The sequence below is a fragment of the Corticium candelabrum genome, chromosome 9 (genome assembly GCF_963422355.1).
Source record: "Corticium candelabrum chromosome 9, ooCorCand1.1, whole genome shotgun sequence".
Lineage (NCBI taxonomy): Eukaryota > Metazoa > Porifera > Homoscleromorpha > Homosclerophorida > Plakinidae > Corticium > Corticium candelabrum.
In genome coordinates, this window is record NC_085093.1 from 7,116,406 (window position 1) to 7,138,263 (window position 21,858).

At 41.3% G+C, this 21,858-nt stretch overlaps 2 protein-coding genes across 2 annotated transcripts; both read left to right on the forward strand.

Moving 5' to 3' along the window:
- Positions 1–1,618: 1,618 nt before the first annotated feature.
- On the forward strand, positions 1,619–15,706 carry LOC134184755 (RUN and FYVE domain-containing protein 2-like). The gene is made up of 19 exons (XM_062652499.1): positions 1,619–1,704; positions 2,033–2,156; positions 2,219–2,298; positions 2,356–2,442; positions 2,501–2,570; positions 3,709–3,810; positions 3,868–3,917; positions 3,983–4,049; positions 4,102–4,152; positions 4,209–4,325; positions 13,844–13,941; positions 14,518–14,604; positions 14,662–14,716; positions 14,773–14,847; positions 14,906–14,968; positions 15,036–15,067; positions 15,126–15,174; positions 15,228–15,305; positions 15,385–15,706. The coding sequence occupies exons 1-19, from the start codon at positions 1,619–1,621 to the stop codon at positions 15,520–15,522; spliced, it is 1,509 nt and encodes a 502-aa protein (XP_062508483.1). The 3' UTR covers positions 15,523–15,706.
- Positions 11,177–12,258, forward strand: LOC134183995 (uncharacterized). Its single transcript, XM_062651594.1, has one exon. The coding sequence runs from the start codon at positions 11,599–11,601 to the stop codon at positions 12,256–12,258; it is 660 nt and encodes a 219-aa protein (XP_062507578.1). The 5' UTR covers positions 11,177–11,598.
- Positions 15,707–21,858: the final 6,152 nt, after the last annotated feature.

A 21,858-nucleotide genomic window follows, 5' to 3' on the forward strand; every position in this document is an offset into this window, starting at 1 on the left:
CTACTGGAACACCTAAGCTAAGGTGCCATCTGATTTGACCATGATGGAGATCAATGAACTGATCTCATTGGGCACTGTGGTAGAGCAGTAGATCTCGCATTTTGAGTTTGCTATTTCCAAGTGGACTGTGCAAAACTGAGCTCGAAGACTTTCCAGGGCTGTGACGACTTTCAATGGTGGTCCCAAGAGGAAGACATCATCAAGGTAAGCCAATATTCGGATCTTAGGGTTCTCCTTTTGAATCTCTAACAGAGTTGGATGTATTGTTGTTGAAAACAAAGCTGGATCCAAAAGATCTCCTTGATGAACGCCCTGTTGTGAGTTAAGAACAATTAGCTTGTTCTCTTGAATGAAAATCAGGGAACTGACGTCAAGATACATTTGTTGGACATGATGGTAAATGTCTGGAATTGTTGTTGACACCTCTTTCAATAGCTGAACTCTATCCAAAGAATTGAATGCATTCTTGACATTAGTTTTGAGCAACATCCATTCAGGATTTGATTTTAGAAGTAACTGAACATGGTGTGCAAGAACCTCAGACCCACATTTATTTGATGCGCCATGTTGAAGGGGCTAAAGAAATCAGCAAATGTATGCTTTTCTGTAATCAGATAGGTTTTTGCTGTCAACTGACGTAGTGTTTCCTCTATTGCTATTGGCCGAACATCTCCATTGGACTTTTGTAGAGCAATCAGGCGAGATGATGATAACAACTTGATTGCTTCTCTGGGTATAATCCCTTGGGCAATAGCAGTGCAAGCATTGTGTAGAAGATCTGCCATCTCCTCAGATTCGGTCAGAATTTTAAAATGTTTGTACCGCCATCCTGATGGCTCAGATCTGTCTGTCTGTCTGTCTGTCTGTCTGTCTGTCAAATTTTCATATATTTTATACATCAAAGCTAATACAGGTGAAACTAAAGTAACAGCTAATGAACAACAAGTGTCACAACTACAATTACAATTACACAAATAACAAGTAGCATTAAAAAGCTCCCCTACAGTCTGTCTGTCTGTCTGCCTGTCTCTCTGCCTGTTGGTCAAAGGTACACTATTGAGAACAAACTTTAAGCATACATTAGGGCGTTTTTACTATTTTTCATGGGACTGTCTGATATGTCAAGTATTGTAAAATACTGATACTAGAGTTTTATATGTGTGTCTGTCTATTTGTCCATCCACTCTTCTACCTGGTCTCTTTTGTCCATTCTTCTATTCGTCCTTTGTCTGTTTCTCCCATCTATTTGTCTTGTCTGTCTGTCTAGTTTCTTCCTTTGCATCTTTGACTCATTTTCTATTTACTCCTTTTCCTCTGGTCCCTTCCTTTGGTGTGTGTGCGTGCCCTTGTCTATTTGTTTGTTTATCTTTCTGTGAAGCTACTGTATATTAGCCTCGAAGTTCCAGACCGTCTCCCAAAAGAAAATGGGAAACGGTCTGGATCAACTTACGATCAAACCGAGTTTGGAAGTAGACGTAGTTACTTAAGAGAAATGGAAGGGTTGTAAGAGTCAAAAACACCTCTTTAGATAATAGCGCTATGCCACCCATGTGACAATAGAAGATCGATTACTACATTTAGAGGTGTGTTCAAACAAGATGGGTGGTAATCAATCGCGATGGTGGCAAATCTGCAGCGGTCCGCTGTTCGGGATGCATTGAATCAATTTCGAGAGCCTTGGCGTTGTTTCAAAGGCACAGTCCAGTGCAGTTTTACATCACGAAAGACGCGCACGTTCATGCAATCAATTACGAGCTGTCTTTACACACAATTATTGTCAATGCCTTTGCCAGAAGCCGTGAATGTCATTACAGAACTTTTGACGTTCATTGGCCGCCACTTTAGTGGCAGCAGCTTGCTGATTGGCTGACTCGGATCACTTCCAAACTCGGTTTGATCAGAAGTTGATCCAGACCGTCTCCCATTTCTTTTGGAAGACGGTCTGGAACTTTGAGGCTACTGTATATGTACTTTAGATTGGTGTACAATTGATCTAGCTGTATTTTCAACACTGTTTCAACTATTTGTGTAGTGAATGGTATGAACCATTTGCAATGATGGCTGTAGAAGAGGGTTCTGTTATTGCTGGTATGCTGGTTGGGCTTAATGTAATTGACTGTAATCTGTGTTTGAAAGGAGAAGATCTAGATAAACAGGCATGTTTTGTTATCAGCAGTAATGTCAATCTCTTAATTTCTATTCTAGTCATTGTTTTTAGGTTAGTGTCATTGACTTCAGTTTGTATCTTAAAGATGGAAATTATTTAGAAAGACCTGTTGAGTCTGAGGCTGATGCTCGGTGAATCAATGCGGCAGGAGTTGCTATAGGTAATTAGTAATATAATTTGTATGTCAGGGCAATGTTTGACATGCCGGAGGATCCAAACTACAGAATGCTGCTGGATCAAAAAGCATATCTTGAAGAACTTAATAGCAAGTTGAAGTAAGTTTTTATACAGTGTGTATATGTGCAGTTACAGGTAAAAATTCATGTTTTGAAGGGTATCACTTTCTAATATGCAGAAGAAACTAGAGGCTACTGAAAGAGTAAATGCCAAATTGGTCTCTGAGGTGCGTTTCTTAACATTGAGTTATTTCTAGTTATAATTTGGGTTTAATTAATTTTATTAATTACCTCACATAGTAGGACATGCCATTTGTAAACCGAGGGTTAGCAGAAAGGTTGACCAAGACATCCTGCAACTGCAAGGGCACACCTATATAAGTGAGGTAGCCTTGAAACTTCAATGATGTCATTGATCATCTCATAAAAGGTTTATGGAATGTGGACTTTCACCAAGAAGAAGACTGGAAGACCTACACAGTACATTGTGAGGTGTTTTAGAAGAATCTGATCATTAATTGCAAGACACATTGCCATGTAGGATTATGGATGATGATGAGAGTGAATCTGGTGAAGATGATGAAGCAGAAATTAATGATGAGATTGATCATACATACGTAGGTATAGACTTGCAGTAGGAAACTGGTGCAACAGCAAATTTAGTACAGTGTTTGAGTTATATGAATATGTAGTTTGTGTTGGATCAGAGGATCTATGTGTGGGCAATGGATGTTGCAGTTACTTCATTGCCCCCATAAGGACATACCCTTATACCTCGAGGTACTGTATAAAGGTATAGTCTGGTAACCCTTGCATTATAATGGCATGCCCTTCTATGTGAGGTAATATGTTAGTATGTATCTGCTTGATAGCTTTGGGATTTTGCAGTTTGACATTTTGCTTATCTGAACTTTATACTTTCATTTCTATATTTTCTGTCCTGAAGCCATTCTGCAACTGCATGTTCTCTCTATCTTTCCCTGAATTGGAGCTGCTAACTGCGTCTCCTATTGACCTATGGATTTTCTGTGATGAGTCACTGCAACTGACACTCTACACTAATTCTGTATTTCCTTAATTAATTCATGGGACTAAAAATTATGATTTCATAGAGCTTCCAAGAACAGATATCACGTACTTAATGACTTCATTTGAAGATTCCAATAATGATGACATAGACTTTAGTTTCTTTTTCTTACCATGTCAATCAACAGCAGCAATCCCATGTCGTAAGCTGCAGATTGTTTGTACTGCGTGTTTCACCCAACACTTATTTGATTACATCAGACTTGTTCTATGTCCAAAGCTGACTTCCATTAATTGCTTTGGGTTTGGTGGTAATTATTCATGTCTTGACTGTATTAGCTTGCTGACATGCAGGCAGATGTTACATCATTGCAAGTCCATCGTGATCAGTTACAATCTGAAAGAGACATGACAACAGAGAGTCATCGAAAACAAATTGAAGTTTGTTTTGGTCAGGCTTTTGTGATGGAGATTGAGATTGTATATTTGCTATTACAGAATGCATTGTGTGATATTACAACAGAAAGAGAGACATATCAACAGTCAAGGTAGTTGTTATAGTTGTACAGTAGGTCTTTCTAACACACAATCATGGCTTTGTTACAATTGACAGAGAAGGATTGAATGAATTGTTTCTGCAGGCACAGAAACAACTGGAAGCAGAAACAAGAGCAAGAGAAGTATGAAGGAAGTGTTGCAATTTGGTCTACAAGTTGTAACTTTCTTCTTTAGGAAGCTGAGAAAGATGCTGCACTTCAATCAAACATGCGGCAGGAGTGTGAAGTGTGTTGCAAACATGTGGGTCATTTTGTTTGTGTAAACCAGCTTGCACGTGGCAGGTAGCAATGAAACTGTTGGAGAAAGACATTCATGAAAAACAAGATACCATTATTGCCTTAAGAAAACAGTTAGAAGATGTCAAGTCACTCAACTTAGGAATGCACCAGAAATTGCAGGTAGGTTTGATGTGTTGGCACTGCTAATATACATGTAGTTGTTTATAAGTGATATGTTTTGTGCAATCTCAAACCAAATCTATATTTTGCTATCAGTTGGAGTGGTATGATGTATTTAACTTAAATATTTACATTGTGCATGTGAATTGATAAATTAATGACATAACAAGAAATTATATCTTAAGGATTTATGGGGTGAAAATGACTAATTTGATAGATTGTATTTTTGCAAATAGTAGTTTGTGCTTGTTTAGTGAGTTAGTTGTTTCCATTGCTACCCTCTGTAGTTGTTGAGTCTGTACTTAATTAAGCGGTAGTAATTATCTTCGAATAACAATTTGGGGATCTGGGCAGGTTGCAAGACACACTGGTAGTTTATTGGTCACGCATTCCTATGTAGTCAATATTGGGGAATAGACATTTTAGCCTTGTCTTAGATTGAGTTCCTGAAGTCTAATAAATAGGCCCACCAGTGTACACACACACACACACACACACACACACACACACACACACACACACACACACACACACACACACACACACACACACACACACACACACACATGCACGCTTCACTTCACACTGCGTTCATTCCAATGAGGAACGATGCAGGCCAATGTCACCATAGGCTATATCGGAGGAGTGGATGTTCTCTGACAGCAGAAACGTTTGTGGTTGTGGAAGCCTTGTTGGCAGAATGTTTGATGACAGTACTGACGTTGACTAGTCAGGGATTGACCATGTTTCTGTCTCTGGTGGTTTACAAGGCCGGCATGATTTACAGCAGTAAAGCTACAACCATCAAAGCGGCAGTGTAGAGCAAACTCTGATGTCGTTTGCCTTGCTTCGCGGCGACGTTTCTGCTCTTCCTTGCTGTGTTTCTCTTGTTCTTCCTTCTTGAAATTTACTTCCTGTGTGGTAGCCCAGATCTGATTCCTCCACTCATTCCTATCTTCTGCTAGTATCCTCCAAACCCCATCAAGATTGCAATTCCTTAAATTCCTAAGTACCAAATCGTTCCATCTCATTCTCTGGCCTCTGACTGAACGTCTACCTTGGGGTGATGCACACATCAAAAGCTTCCTTGGTAGACGACACTCATCCATGCGCAAGATGTGACCCAATAACCGAAGACGTCTCTGTCAGCATGGTGGAGATTTTGTAGGTTGGCTATCTTTCTGATGGAGGTGTCTCTCTTGCCGTCCCATAGGGACACTCCAATGATGGAGCGGAGGCTTCTCATGACAAAGCTCTGTAAGCGATGTATCTGCGGCTCCAGAAGTACTGCTGTTTCCAAACCATATAAAATGGTGGAAAGAACTACAGAGACAAAGATGTTCAGCTTGGTACTAGACTTGATCTTCCTCTGGTGCCAAAGGATGCGGTTAAGTGACCCATATGACTGAGATGCTTTGGTTATTCGTGTTGATATTTCAACATTTTTGGAGCAATTATTAGAAAGATAACTTCCAAGGTACTGAAAGGATGGTACCACCTCAATTGGATCACAATCAGGATGCAAAGAAATGGGAGATAGAGAATGGGCATCAGCTCCAGGTAGGACAGCTAGAAGCTTGATCTTCTTGTAATTGATGGTAAGCCCCATGTGATGGCAAGACGAATCCAGAGATTTCAGCAAAGAGAATAGACTTTCATAAGAATCAGATATCAATGCCATATCATCAGCATATTCAAGGTCTGACACTACACCTCTATGTAAGCTTCTTCCTGTTTCCTACCAGGTCAGCATCCAGAAGATATGACAAGCACACACCTACATCTGGTCGGCGATCAGTAATGACAAGTCGAATCACAGAGTCAAAGTAGAGGTTGAGTAAGGTTGGAGCAAGTACACAACCCTGTTTGACACCACTAGAAACAGAGAAATGATCTGAGATTTTACCATAGGTCCTTACAGCGGCAGAAGTGTTACTCTGCAATGCTTCAGTGATTTTGAGCAGCGTAGATGGCAAGTGGTAACAACACTGAAGAACAGACCAGAGAGCTGCTCTATTGATTGAATCGTAGGCCTTACGAAGGTCTACAAAACAGATGTATAAAGGACGATGGTACTCCCTGGCTTTTTCCATCAACACTCTGAGAGAAAAGAGTTGGTCGGTGCACCCTCTGCCCTTGCGGAAGCCACACTGGTTCTCACGCAAGAGGGCGGTCCGCTCTGGGTTTGATCCTGTTTAATATAAAACGAGTAAAAATCTTGCTGGGGATGCTCAAGAGGGCAATGCCTCTATAGTTGTCGCACTTGGAACGACTTCCCTTTTTGTGAAGAGGGACAATGAGGTGGTTTAACCAATCTGAGGGGATACTCTCGCTGCTCCAGATGAAATTGAACAGTGAAGTGAGCCAGCAGATGGTTTCGTCTCCTGCCAACTTCAGCAACTCAGCAGATATGCCGTCATCTCCTGGAGCCTTACCATCTCTGAGCTGTGCGATAGCTACTTGAATCTCATCTTCAGATATGGGCTGGGACAAGTTTTCATCATCTGGGAATAGTTCTGTGTAAGATGGTGTGGCAGCAATGATGTCGGGTAGTGCATCGGTATCCAACTGGCAGCTTGATGAGCAACAATTACACACTTCTGCAAAGTGTTCTGCCCAACATTGAAGCTTGTCGATGTCACTTGAAAGAATGGATCTATTCTTTGCTAGGATGTTGGATGATGAAGGCTTGGATGCCTGTTTCTTAAGTAGCCTGAGCTCTTTGACTACGCTCCCACCACAACCTAGTTGCTGTAACATGTTTGCTTTCTTTTCAGCTTCTACTGCTCTAGCACTCCACTAGGCATTCCTTGCTTTGTCAGCAGCCACCTTGGTTAAACTTCTCAGTCTGCGATACTCTGCCAAGGCATTTGGATGTTGCTGATCATCAATACTAGATATGTTCCGTAGGTGTAGCCACGCTTCTTTCTTCTTCCTGGAGAGGTTTTCTCACTTCTTCTGTGATCCAATCAGCCTCCTTCTTTGGCAAGGGTGGTAGGTTGCCACTGGCTTCCTGGATGGCTGACTTGAAGGAGGCCCACTCATCCTCAATACAAGGTGAACATGGGCTAGGGGTAGCATGGTGGCTGACATAAGCATCTGCGAGAGATGCACGAAAGGCTAATATTTTGTCCGATGGTAAAAACTTGGTCTGTCAAGGAGGAGGATGATGATACTGACGACGCTTTGTTTTAATCTTGAATCGAAAGGTGGAGATGACGAGCTCATGGTCTGATTGATGATAAGCTCCCCCGTAAACACGCGTGTCCATAACGGAAGAACAATGCTTGGCACTAACTAGTATATAGTCTGTGACATGACCAGAGTTGGAACGGTCACCATTGCTATGCCAAGTATACTGATGTTGTAACTTGTGCCGAAACCAGGTGTTGGTAATAAGAAGTTCGTTGGTGACACAAAGATCCAACCACCGTTTGCCGTTTCCATTAACTTCACCTACCCCATGAGGACCAAGAACTGTATGCCAAGTGTTGGTGTCTGTTTCTATTCGAGCATTGAAATCCCCTAGAATAGTGACCGTGTCTGTTACTGGAATGGTTGCCATTGCAGAATGCAATTCGTTGTAGAAATCCTCAGACGGTTGATTGGCTTCAGTTGTTGAGGTGATAGGATTAATCAGAGCATAGGTAGAAAAACTGTGATGTAGGAGAGATGTGATTTCAAACGGATATACATAATTCTCTCATTGATGGGCTTGAAAATACTTCCAGCTGCTTCCCAAGCTACTCGAGCACGGGGAGATAAAACAATGGCAACTCCACCAGAATGTGAAGAGTCAGATCCCGAGTGAAGAATGGTGTAAGACTGCATTGAAGTAGTGCCATGACCCCGCCAGCGTCACTCAGAGAGAGCCAGCAAGTCAATACGTTTGTGAAACATTGTTCTAACAATTTGACGAAGCTTGAAGCTTTGAGAACTAAGAGAACCCACAGATTGAACATTCCAACAAGCCAGTCTAGTCTTGCCTTTTTCGTGAAGAAAGGCACACGATTTAGACTTTGTAGTGAGCTTGGTTTTGAAGGCTGCTGTGTTCTGTTTATCACGAAATGAACACGGAACAGATTGGGACGCCAACCCAATTGACCCACGTTGTGCCATTAGCAGGGCCTTAACCCAGTATCCGGGGATTACCAACGCGGAGGTTGCACAACAAAATCCACACACACACACACACACACACACACACACACACACACACACACACACACACACACACACACACACACACACACACACACACACACACACACACACACACACACACAAATATGGCATGACTTGAAAGACACAGTTAGTCTACGTGATCGTGCTCGAGTCAACTCCATATCTGCTCAACACACGGGATCATGGTGCGGGCAACTTCTAATTGCAATTTGGGCCTCGCCATGCCTCCCAAGGAGTTTATACTATCTTTGCATTATTGTTTGTATTCCCCATCCAATGCTGGTTTTAAGAGATGTGCTTGTCTCTTGATCAGTTTGGTGACCATTTGGGTGATGTGGCCACAGCAAATTTAAGAATTTGAATACATGATGCTCTTGCTGATTTATTGTTTCATGCTCTTCGGGCTGATAACTTTAACTGCAGGAAAGAACAATGTTGCGGAAGTGGCAGCTCCACAAGGCCAGGTGATATATTTCACCCTGATTTTGATCAAGGACGATCAACATGCTTTGACATTACAGTGAGAAAGTCTCTGCAGCCGCTATATCTTGTTCAAGCGGCACACCATGCTGGTGTTGGTGCAGAGGCAAGAGAGTAGGACAAAGACAACCATCGTGAAAGTCATGTAACAGCAGTTGGCGGTGTCTTCCATCCCTTGGTCTGTAAATCCTTGGGCCTGTGGCCACTCTTGCTCTCGTTTACATGAAGCCCTTGGTTACTGTTCGTGGACTGTGTCTAGTGTGCTCTAGTCTTTTTTTGCTGCAACATCGTCAAGGAAGATTGTCTGCTTACTATTGTCGTGCAAACTATTTTCAGTATTGGTTTATAAGTGTTTTCATTCAGCCATCAGTACTCTTCTGGCCACATCGTCGAGTTTTAAGGCTCAATTGTTTAATAGTTGATGGAGCTGTACTTAAAGGTCTTGTTTCTCAATTTTTCAGTGGTACTGTGCTAGTTACAAGCTGTGTTTGTAACTTTTGAATGTTCAAACTTATTCAAATAACTGAATTGCAAGAATTGATTTCTACTGTGATTTCAAATCAAGTAAGAATAGCAGTGGTCGCTTTGAAAAGTTTGATGGAAATAGTTGTTGGATTTGTTTAATTAAAGGGGAACTACCATGAAATTACAAGTATTGTTCTCATGATAGTACTAAGTGCCCTGACTCTATTGGTACCTTTCTTTCTTAATACAACTCTTTCTGAATGGAGAAATTGAGCTTCGAACATGGGGGCGTAACCTTATGGCAGTCGCCATTTTGAAATGATGACGTAGCAATATCTTACTCGCGTATGTTGCTCTGTGTAGCGAGGATATATTGAGGGTCAGTCAGAATTTGAAAGGATGTAGCATCTAATAACACAGTATCTTGGATGCTCACTAAGAACGTCCTTGGGTGTGAGCCGTCTACGATGCGTGGTAATGTCATTTACTATTACCTCAGGCCATACGCGTACAAGGTTGACTAGGCGGAACAAATGCCGTGACTGAAAACGACCTGATACGGTCACGCTGACTGAATAGGGCATGTTGTAATGTGCAAGTAGAGACTATAATTTCACTACGTAGAAGTAATATTGCAGCTAGTTTACTGCCGTTGACTTGTGAGTTGTCCATTACATTACAAAGAATGGTTTACTGTATTGCGTTCGGTTGCAACAACAAGGACGGAGATCGCAAACGTGGTGTGCGCTTTCATCACTTACCTCTTAGGAACAAGCCTCTGCTGAAACAATGGCTGACAAAGCTTCGATTACAGAATCCTCCTGTTAGACGTAGTAGCTTGGTCTGCAGTGAACACTTCAAACCGGACTGTTTTCAACGAGATTTGCAAGCAGAATTACTGGGAACAAAACCACGAATTCACCTCAAGCCAGATGCTGTCCCAACAATTTTCACTTTCACCTCCAAACGAAACAACGATCAACAGGACAGAAACGAAGACACAATCAGGTTACTATTTACTGTCTGTTTCAATCAACCTGTCACTTAGAGCAGACCCTGTTGATGTAGGCCCTTACTGAAGTAATGAAACAACATGCTAAGGTTGCTAGAGTGCCTGACTCTGATGATGATTATGAGCACCACCAAGAAATCGACAAAGAAAAGAATTCTCCTGGAACCAAAGCACGTGAATTTTGTGATGCTTCAACGCAATATGATCTTAGAGACCTGGCTGAAACAAAGGAACATTCATACTGTGTGAGAAAATCTTCACCAATTCCCGAGGACATGCATTCTAGTCAACTTCAGCCACCACAAATTGCCCCATGGTTAGTAACACCAGTAACTGACAGTTGTCAGTCCACAGAGTCTGATGAAGAGGCATATTCTCCTAATACAGACAGTGAAACAGAGAAATACTGCGTCTTTGACACATCTTGTACTTCACAAGATTCGGATATCGAAATGGGTGGTCAAGAGGACCAAAAATTCATTGTTTTCAGAAATTCCTTGAGTGAACTGTTCCGATTCTGCCCAACATGTGGCTCTTCTGTAGTCAGCCAATCAGAATCAACAAGTGGAACAATGTTAGTAGTAAAAATGGAGTGCTCAAAAGGGCATAATGTAAACTGGCAGTCCCAACCACTTGTTGCTGGTCTACCTGCCGGAAATCTTATAACCGCAGCATGGATTCTGTTGTCAGGAGGAACATTCAGCAAATTCAGCCACTTTGCTCAAATCATAAAATTGCAATTCATCTCGGAATCATCATTTTATCGATTGCAAGATGAATACCTGTGTCCTGTGGTTAACGAAACGTGGAAAAGTCACCAGGAATCTATACTAGAAAACTTCAAAGACAACCCTTTACACCTACTGGGAGATGGACGATGTGACAGCCCTGGATATTCCGCTAAATATTGTACATATACTCTAGTGGAGCAAGATACAGGGCTTATTGTTGATTTTCAGTTGGTGCAGGTCAGCGAAGTTTCCAATTCTGTTGGGATGGAAAAAGAGGGGTTTCTACGATCAGTCAATGAGCTAGTAACTAAAGGATTAACTGTGGCTCAAATTGCTCCTGATAGACACCTGCAGATAACGTCTGTCATGAAAAAGCAGTTCCCTGATATAGATCATCAGTATGATGTTTGGCACGTTTCAAATCAAAAAGTTAACCCAACTGGGTAAGGCAAAGGGCTGTAGTAACCTTCTTCCATGGATAAGATCTGTGGCAAATCACTTGTGGTGGTCATCAAAATCATGTAATAGACAGGCTGAAAATCTAAGAGAGAAATGGATTTCTATTATTTACCATACAATCAATGTCCATTCATGGGAGAATGCTACATCTTTTGGCAAGTGTGAACACAACGAATTGTCACTTGAAGAGAGCCAACGAAAGCAGTGGTTAAAGAAATGTTCTCTTGCACATGATGCACTGAAGTCGGTAGTCCTAAACAAGAAGCTTTTGAAAGACCTTGACAAGCTAACAGACTTCAGCCACACTGATAATTTGGAAGTTTACCATGCTCTTCTCACTAAATATTGTCCTAAGAGGCAACATTTCAGCTACAAGGGGATGCTTGCAAGAACACAGCTGGCTGCACTTGATCATAACCACAACACAGGAAGAAGGCAAGCTACCACTAGCAGTGGAGAAGTGAGATACAAGATGGTTTTTCCCAAACCTACCAAGATCTGGGTTGCAAAGCCCATCACTGAATCAAAGAGCTACGGCTATCTGCAAGGAATCCTTAAAGCAGTTTTAAATAAACGACAGCTGAATCCACAACCTCTTTGAAAACACAAAGCCAGACAACCTCCAGTGATTTTACCAGCCAACATTGCCACCTGTGAAAGACCACTCAAGGAAACATACAACTATGGCATATAAACGCTATAGCATGTATAAGATGGGACATTAGTTGACACGGATTCTTAGAATTAGGTAGTTACAAGCATTATTGTCAAAATCATGTCTAATCATGATGCTCCCTAAACCCCACGTACACTTCGCCTTCTTCTGGGAAAGGTCTTCTAATAGCAAAACTACACATGATGGTATGACCATTTTAGCACGCCTGCCCAGTTTCGTAGGAGCCCAATGTGTGAACTGCCTGTATGCTGTCGACCTCAAAAGCCTGTAAAGTGAAAGACAATAAACAAAATGGCAATACCGTACGCACTTGTGTCAAGAAACCTGTGATTCAGAGGTTCTGTGAAGGAATCTTCAGTGACATCTACCACTACGGACACAGCAGTGTGCAGAACGTCGTAGTTGAGGCAGACAAGCTCAAAAGTTGCGTGTTCTACCACACACTGTAAACCACAGAGTCTCTAACTTAGCGCGTCAAACTCTTGGCAGCAAAGGCAGTGGGCATGACAACACACTGACCGCATGTGCACCAGTTCGAGTTGACCAAGCGCTCGGGGATTTCGTCCCCTGTGTCCAAATCAATTTCATGAGAGTTTCCCGAACTCGAACTGCTCTCAGCGTCATCACATTCGGGCTCAAAACTGTACGGAAGCTACGCCATATACTCTGATGACAACACATGTGCAATCGGTAAGATATTCGTACGTCTTCATCTCAAAATGGCGACTACCATAAGGTTACGCCCCCACGTTGGAAGCTCAATTTCTCCGTTCAGAAAGAGTTCTATTAAGAAAGAAAGGTACCAATAGAATCAGGCCACTTAGTACTATCGTGAGAACGTTACTTCTATTTTCATGGGAGTTCCCCTTTAAAAATGCAAATGAAGAGAATACTTTGGTTAAGCAGTTGAAACTTGATGACATGTAACTATTATTTTATGGCTGTTGCCTTTGTTTTTAAACTGTTTATAATGTTATTTGTCTGGAACTTATGTTGGGCTTTTCAATTTGTACTGCACTAATCAGTCCAGCTGACTTTGATATTGTGAAGACAGTCCTGGTATGTTCTGTGAAGCAGAACTCATAGGATTGATTTTAAGTTTTGTGTGGAATGCAATTTACAGAAAATTATGGCAAATTTAATTGATTGATTTTTGGTTTGAGGTGTTGGTTGTTTGTGACATAATTATATACAATTGTATTTCTTGCCTTTTGATGTACAGTAGACACACAAGCAGAAGAGTGTATAGAATGATATGCCTGCCTAGAAGTAGAACAAATGGATGGCACATTATTTGGTGTTGATTAGTATCATGAACACAAATTGATGTGTTCACAAAATATATTGGTGACCTGTGTAGTTGTTTCTGTGTATGTCATTTTTAACACTTGATGAGTGAAAGCAAACTTTGTTAAACCTGTACATCCTCTTTGAATTGATGTCAAATCTTTGTGCTATTCAGCATCATAGAGTGGTTAGTTTGTCTGTCTGTGTGTTGATTTTCTTCTAGGCTTCACAGGTTACAAGTAGGAGTAATGAAGAAAAGATGCAAAACCTGGAAGAGACTGTAAGTCGTCTGAGCAATCAAGCAGAGCAACTGAGTGCGAGGTTGGTGACTGTGTTACATGGGTTGCCACTGATTTCAAAATAATTATTGTAGGAGTTGGAATTATAGAGCTAGACACACTCTACTCTATTTTCTATTTTACCGAGTGCAAATTACACTTCTCAGCTAAGATTCTATTACCCCTACTAAATCTATTACACCTATTAAATGTCCCCTACTAGGCTACATGAAACATGAATCAGTCAGCTTTATAATGGTGAGCCAATGCAACATCGTATTACGTATAGATTACATATGCTCAAACAGAGGGTTTATGAATGTGACTTCTGATTCTGATTCCTGATGCTTGTCACTGTACTGTCTTACTACTCTGCTGAATTCAACTTCTGTAGAGCCTGTCATACTGATTCTTATACAGCCAAAGCTGATAATTTGAGCATAGCCCTTTCCTTCATGATTTGTTTGTAGTACTCCACGTATTTTTTTGTAGGTACTAGTTTAAATCAGAAATTTGTAGGCTAAATAAAGGTAGAAAAAATGATGGATGTAACTTATTAGGTGATTATATTGTGTATTGTGGAGAAGTGTTTTAGTGTCTCTCTTGTTTTGTTTTTTAGTTATACAGAGTCTGAATCTAATCGTTTATCATTGGAAGAGACTCTTTCTAATGTTAGCCAGCAAATGACTGCTGTAGAATTGAAAAAGTAAATTTTCATTTCTCTGACAAGGTTTGTCATTTTTATGACTCAATAGTTTTCTAGATCAGAACTAGAAACAGAGCTGACTACTCGAAAGGAATGGATAGACAAGCTGCAGGTTGTATGATGTCTTTGTATTGTTTGCTGCTGTGCTAAGAGTCATATTTATGGTAGGTCAATTTCCAGAAAGAGCATGACAAGGGAGTTAAGCTTCAATCTCAACTTGAAGCCAAAACAAAACTGCAGCAGGTTTTTAATTAACTGTGTAACTGCTGTACTTTGTAATGACTGTTATTTCATGTAAAAGGAGTACGACAAGCTGCACCAGGAGTACACAGAATTACAAACTGTATGTCACGAGCAGGAAACTGTGAGTGTTATTAAGCGTTTGTTTTGTGGCAATTAGCTTGCTGATTAACATGTACTGCATTTTGTAGGCTCTTGTTGAGATGGGTGATCATCTTCGCCAGTAAATGGATCTGTAATTTGTGTGTAAGTTAGTGATAATGTTTGTTATTCCATGTTAGATCAAGAATGCAAGTCAGTGACCTAAAACAAGTAACAGACACTATGAAGGTGTGGGGAAAGTCTTTCTAGCTTTTCACTATTTTACCGTATGATATCTTTAGGATTATCAATGGGCAGATGACAGGAGCATCACTGATTGTCAGCAATGCAAGAAACCGTTTTCTGTAGCACGAAGAAAAGTATGTAAACTATTTTCTGGGTCTTTTCTTGTAACTAGAATAATAGATTGATGTTAACGGCATTTACTCTATATTTCAGCATCATTGCCGAAATTGTGGTGGTGTTTTTTGCTCCTCTTGCTCTGACAACACAATGCCTTTGCCATCATCTGCCAAACCTGTTCGAGTGTGTGATTCTTGTCATGATGTGCTGTTGCAACGTTACAATGTCACATAAGCAGCATCTTCCAATGCATAAGTGGAGTGACATGTTACAGGATTTCTGGTTGCGCGCTTCTGAATTGTGTATTGTCTGACATATGACTTGATAGCAGTTTCTTTTTTATGTACCTGTATGGTTTGATATGTGGTGTTGTAGAAAACTTTGTAAGCTTTGAGATATGAATATAGTTGCATATGAACGCCATGTTTCCAGCTTGTTGCCTTGACTAGGTTTCCTGACCTTTGTGTCCCTTTGTGATTTATCAATGACATTTATAAGTTATAAGTTAAAAGGACAAGTTTTATCTCAGACGACTAGCTCTACTGACACTGATGCTTACTTTGATGTTTGAGTTTACACCACAACCAGTTTAGCATCGTGTTGCAGAAACACGAGCTCAAGAAAAAGAGGAAATACGAGGAATGGATACGAAGAGTGGAACAAGCAAGCACCATTTACACCTCTTGTGTTCGCTTGCAGTGGTGGGGTCAGCAAACTAACAAGTACTTTTCTTAATCGATTATCATTACTCCTTTCTGAAAAAATGAAAACAAGCTACAGCATGACTATTCCTTGAATCCCGTGTGGAATTTTGTTTCCTTTGCTGAGCATCCATCATATGTCTACGTGGCAACAGATCAACATTCCAACATTCGAATTGGGTTTGGCTGAGAGTCGCATGCTTTCCTGAACAGTGACTTGATAACATTGATTTATCAATATCAATATGTTATACCTTTATTGATACCGGTACAGTAGTAGTTCAGCAGCAGTAGTGGATCTTACATATGTAGTTATAGGTACAATTTTTTTCAAAGACATTTGTCACATACAAGGGGGTTCTGGCTCATTTTGTATATTTATCACTAGCTATGGATCAGCATTAATAGCATCGAATGTTTTGGATGTGTCAACATTTAATAGTTTCTGAAAATCATTCCAATATATTAGAGTCTAAAATTTATAGATACCATGCATTCAGAGCTAGTTATAAAACATTAGTATATAAAAGACCGCTTCTGGTGCACTTATTTCTGGTAGTATGTCAGATATAGTCTTGGCATTCCGATCGCGGTGGCTCTCGCTCATGTTCCTCGATCTGTAAGATTGTTACTTGCCCAAGTACTGGCTATTGAACTCGAGCATGGATATTCGGATGGACTTCGGGCTTTGCGAGATTGTATATCTTTGCAAAGTGCATCCTTAGAACACCCCCTTTGGGTGGAAGGAAACAGAGACATGTTGTTTCATCTTTATTGTCTTCTCGTTTAGATCGCTGGCAAGAAAGTCAACTTGTCAATTTATGGAGGGAAGCAAGAAATGATGCAGTTCCTCGTATTTTCAAAACAACTCTACAAAGAAAAGAAACATTACTCGTTCTATCAATCTAGCACAGGAAGGTCGTTATGATGATGCTATACGTGCTCTCATTCCACTGGCTGTGCTCCTCATCATGACAAAAATGCGTTTGATGAACTTAAACAATGTCATCCTGAACGTGACCTCTCTATGTTTCTGACGACATGCCTCCAAGTTTGGCATGTGATTCAACCTCAGTTCTCAGTGCTTTGAAGGCTTTTCCCACAGGTACCAGCCCAGGGGTTCACAACTTAGAGCACAGCACTTGTTGGATGCGGTAGCCTGATCTGTAGCTCCAGCCTCACAGACTTGCCTGGATCAACTTACGAAGTTCATGTGTGTGACACTTTAAGGAAGCTTGAATTCTCTTGCTCCATGGCTTATCGGAGCACCCCTCACTGCCTTACGCAAGAAGAATGGAGGTTACAGGCCAATTGCAGTGGGGAAGTTTTATGGCAATTGGCAAGTCGTATCTGTTGTGCAGCTGCAAAATCACGTTTTCCAGATCTTTGTCGCCATATGGACAAGTTGGAGTGAGAATAAAGGGAGCATGGAAGCTGCTACACTGAACAAGCTTTCATTGAAGAAAATGGTAATAAGGAAGATCTATGTTGTGTGAAAGTTGACATGGCAAACGCATTTAATAATTGTGACCGCTCTTCATTTCTCAACCGTCTTCTAAAAGAAATGCCTGATCTAGTGCCGTGGGTACAATGGTATACATCTGCAGGGGAACTCGGATTTGGTTCACATCGTATATTGTCTACAGCAGAGGCTCAACAAGGTGATCCACTGGGTCCGGCACGGTTTCCTTTGGTCATATTGCAACTCTTGGATGATATTGGTCCTCTCTCAGGTATGCAATTGAATCTATGGCACCTTGATGACGAAGCTCTCGATGGCTCTCGTCATGAGGTTTGCCAGTTATTGAACTCGATGTTGGAGAAAGGCCCTTCAGTTGGTCTCAAGCTCAATTTAGGCAAACATGAAATATTTTGGCCAACAGGTGACCAAATGTTCTCAGAATTACCAACTGCTAAACGTTGAATCTGTTTAATCGAAAGTGGAGTAGAACTTCTTTGTTCTCCAATAATTGGGTCTGATCACTTTTTAGATGAGTACATTAGCAAACGTGTGAACAGTGTTCTTTAAATGCAGATTCATTTACCTGATCTCAACAATTCACAAATTGAGTTCCATCTTCTTCAATCGTGTCTTGGTCTGTGCAAGATCAATCACATTCTTCGAACAGTCCATCCTAACCATACCATGTCTTATTTTACTGCATTTGATGCAGGTCTTCGTCATTCTCTGGAATACTAAATACATGCTTCTTTACCTAATCATGCATGGCAACAGGTGATTTTACCCATGCGTTTGGGAGGTCTTGGTTTCAGACAAGCAAAAACAACTGCACAAGCAGCTTTCATTTCCAGTTGCAATTCTACCCAACAATTTTCATTTTTGTTACTCCAACTATGTTCAGACATTTGGTACGACCTACTTTACAACCAAAACAACATCTGATGCCTCACTTTCTAGATACATACCTGGAGAAGATGAAGCTCACAGTCATTTTAGGAACATTTTTGCTGAGTTTCATAAGGAGGTTACTACAGACTTGTCACCTATGTCTCAGAAGTCTCTACAGTCACAGATAGAGTGTTCCATCTTCGCTAATCTCAAGAAATCTCGCAGCCTTCGAGATAATGCTCGCCTAAACACCGCATCATCGATTCATGCCGCTGCCTGGTTGCGGACAATTCCGAACCCAAAGTTAGGCCTCGCTATGGCTTCGCATGAATTCGTGATTGCAGTCAAACTCTGGCTGGGAATTCCTATCTTTCCAGATTTTCCCAAGGCTATACGTTGCATGTGTGGACATACAATTGATTCATTTGGAGATCATCTCCTTGGGTGTGGTCATGGTTCTCTACGATCCAGACGTCATAATGCTCTTCACGACATCATCTATCACACATTACTTGTTGATGATGCTGGTTCACGCCTTGAGGAGCGTTGCAGTAGCACTTCTTTCAATCGTCCTAGGGATGTCTATCATCCCAATTTACAAACGGCAAGCTGGCTTATTTTGATGTTTCCAGTTGGAATACCATGCAGCCTTCGCACATTACACCATCTTCAACTTTGGCTGGAGCTGCTGCATTTGCTGGAGATAAAGAAAAAAGATGCTCATCATCAGGCAGACGTGGAAGCTGCAAGCGGATGTTTCAACTTTGATAGTTAAAACGTTTGGTTCTTGGACACCTGCTACTTCAGCTACAATAAGAATAATTGCCTCTAAAACGATGACAAAAACTAGACTTTCATTTAGTCAAGTGTTTAGTAATTTGTTAGAACAATATCTGTTCATCTTTGGCAGTTTCATGCTAGAATATTAAATGACAGATTACATTTAGCAGTGGATGTAGAGCGGTGGGATTTACCCACTGTATAAATATACGTGTGTGTGTGTGTGTGTGTGTGTGTGTGTGTGTGTGTGTGTGTGTGTGTGTGTGTGTGTGTGTATACTAGTATACATGGCCCGTCCTTCGTACGGGCAAGATACTGTAGTGTAAAGATAGGTGTGCAGACACGTCACTTGCAATCTTTGTTGCGAGGTCCCGGATGTGCGGAATGAATTTGAATCTTGCTCTTCGCGCTTGTTTTGATAGAAATCGACACACTCCCCGTGTAGCGCTTGCTGCAGAAAACGTGTAGGTTGGATTTGATGCAAATGCAATCAGAATTTGGAGAGAAACGAAAGCGCTAGAACAGTAAGTTTCGTCGGCAAGAGATACTCGATTGCTCAAAGCTTTGTGAAGGACGACGATGCATACAGTCTACACAGAACTGGTGTGGGCGTGTATTCAAATGAACTGGAATGTGTAGCGTTTGCATCATCGAGAAATTTTAGGGGGCAACCCTCAAGAGGGGACCCAGTGCATAATTTTTTACATTTTTTGTGCAAACCTCCCCCTGTGCGTGCCGAGTGTGGGTGCCGATTTCGGTTGCGAACGGACAAAAGACGTGGCCGACAAACGTGAACACACACACAGACACACAGACAGACAGACAATTTAAGCTCTATATTATATATATATATATATATATATATATATATATATATGTATGTATGTATGTATGTATGTATGTATGTAAGTATGTCTCCATTCAGTCTGTGATGTTGTTGCCCTGGTGTACCAAGAATCATCCAATAGGCCCGATTCTTTCAGATCTTTTTTCACATTGTCTCTCCAACGTTTTTGAGGGCCTCCTGGTAGTCGTGAATGGGGTAGCCAGCCGAAAAGAATTCCCTTTAAAATTCTGTATTAAGCCATCCTTGCCAAATGAACCAACCATGCCAGCCGTCTTTTCGCTCCATGTCATCCCATCTTGTTAACAAAGTACTCGTTGAAAGGTGGTCTTTCCACTGCTGGATTATTGACATACCCAAAACAGATCTAACACACCGATTGTGAAGGGTCAATCTTTTTCAAATCACAACTTAGTGGTGTCCAACATTCAGCTCTGTACAAAAAAGCACAGACAAAACGCACAATTCATAACTCCGCATTTTGTTGGTATTGACAGGCTTTTGTTTCCAAACACTTCTGCCTTTAGAGCACCAAAAGCTCTAGATGCTTTCGCATCCTTATTTGTATTTCAGTTGTAGAACAACCCGATGGTGTCATTTAAAATTCTGACAGAGATTCAACAGCCTCATTGCCAACCATCAAAGTGCTCTTGTCATCATCAATGACATCTTTTCATCCTACTAATAACTTGTACACTCGAACCTCCCTAATCCGGACAAGTTATCCCAGCGAACATCAGGTCTTGCGGCTCCGAGGGTACGCACTTTGGCAAGAAACTCTCTGTATAAACACTCAATTCTCAAGCCCTCTTGACTATCACGTGCCAATCATATGACAACGCGTATGTAACGTATGTAACTGTAAGACAAAGTACACCTGTACATTACAGTGTAGTACAAGTGTGTACTGTACACGCATACTGTATACAGAAATAATAACACGTTCACCAAACCTTACACTAAAGTGGTCTGGCATTCCAAGGATATAACACGCAACATGCGTTAGCTATCTCTCTTTTCCGGACATTTCTAGAATCCGGACAGCAGCTGGTTCCATACTGTCCGGATTAGGGAGGTTTAAGTACATAGCAAAATACAACAGAATATCAATTTCTCACAAGATTCTCCTCTACAAAATGTTTGCTCTCAAAATAAAGTAGAGAAGAATACCTACCAATAACTGTAAACTCGCATCATAAAGCACGGTACCAACTCTTCAACAGAAACACACACACACACACACACACACACACACACACACACACACACACACACACACACACACACACACACACACACACACACACACACACACACACACACACACACACACACACACACACACACACACACACACACACACACACACACACACACACACACACACACACACACACACACACACACACACACACACACACACACACACACACACACACACACACACACACACACACACACACACACACACACACACACACACACACACACACACACACACACACACACACACACACACACACACACACACACACACACACACACACACACACACACACACACACACACACACACACACACACACACACACACACACACACACACACACACACACACACACACACACACACACACACACACACACACACACACACACACACACACACACACACACACACACACACACACACACACACACACACACACACACACACACACACACACACACACACACACACACACACACACACACACACACACACACACACACACACACACACACACACACACACACACACACACACACACACACACACACACACACACACACACACACACACACACACACACACACACACACACACACACACACACACACACACACACACACACAC

What these genes read in the sequence shown, in the direction of transcription:
- LOC134183995 (XM_062651594.1), top strand. Translation starts at nt 11,599, where the DNA reads ATGATGTTTGGCACGTTTCAAATCAAAAAGTTAACCCAACTGGGTAAG.
- LOC134184755 (XM_062652499.1), top strand. Translation starts at nt 1,619, where the DNA reads ATGGTGGCAAATCTGCAGCGGTCCGCTGTTCGGGATGCATTGAATCAA. An exon ending in AATGGATAGACAAGCTGCAG is followed by an intron (nt 14,717 to 14,772) that starts GTTGTATGATGT and finishes TATTTATGGTAG; the next exon opens with GTCAATTTCCAGAAAGAGCA. An exon ending in TATGTCACGAGCAGGAAACT is followed by an intron (nt 14,969 to 15,035) that starts GTGAGTGTTATT and finishes TGCATTTTGTAG; the next exon opens with GCTCTTGTTGAGATGGGTGA.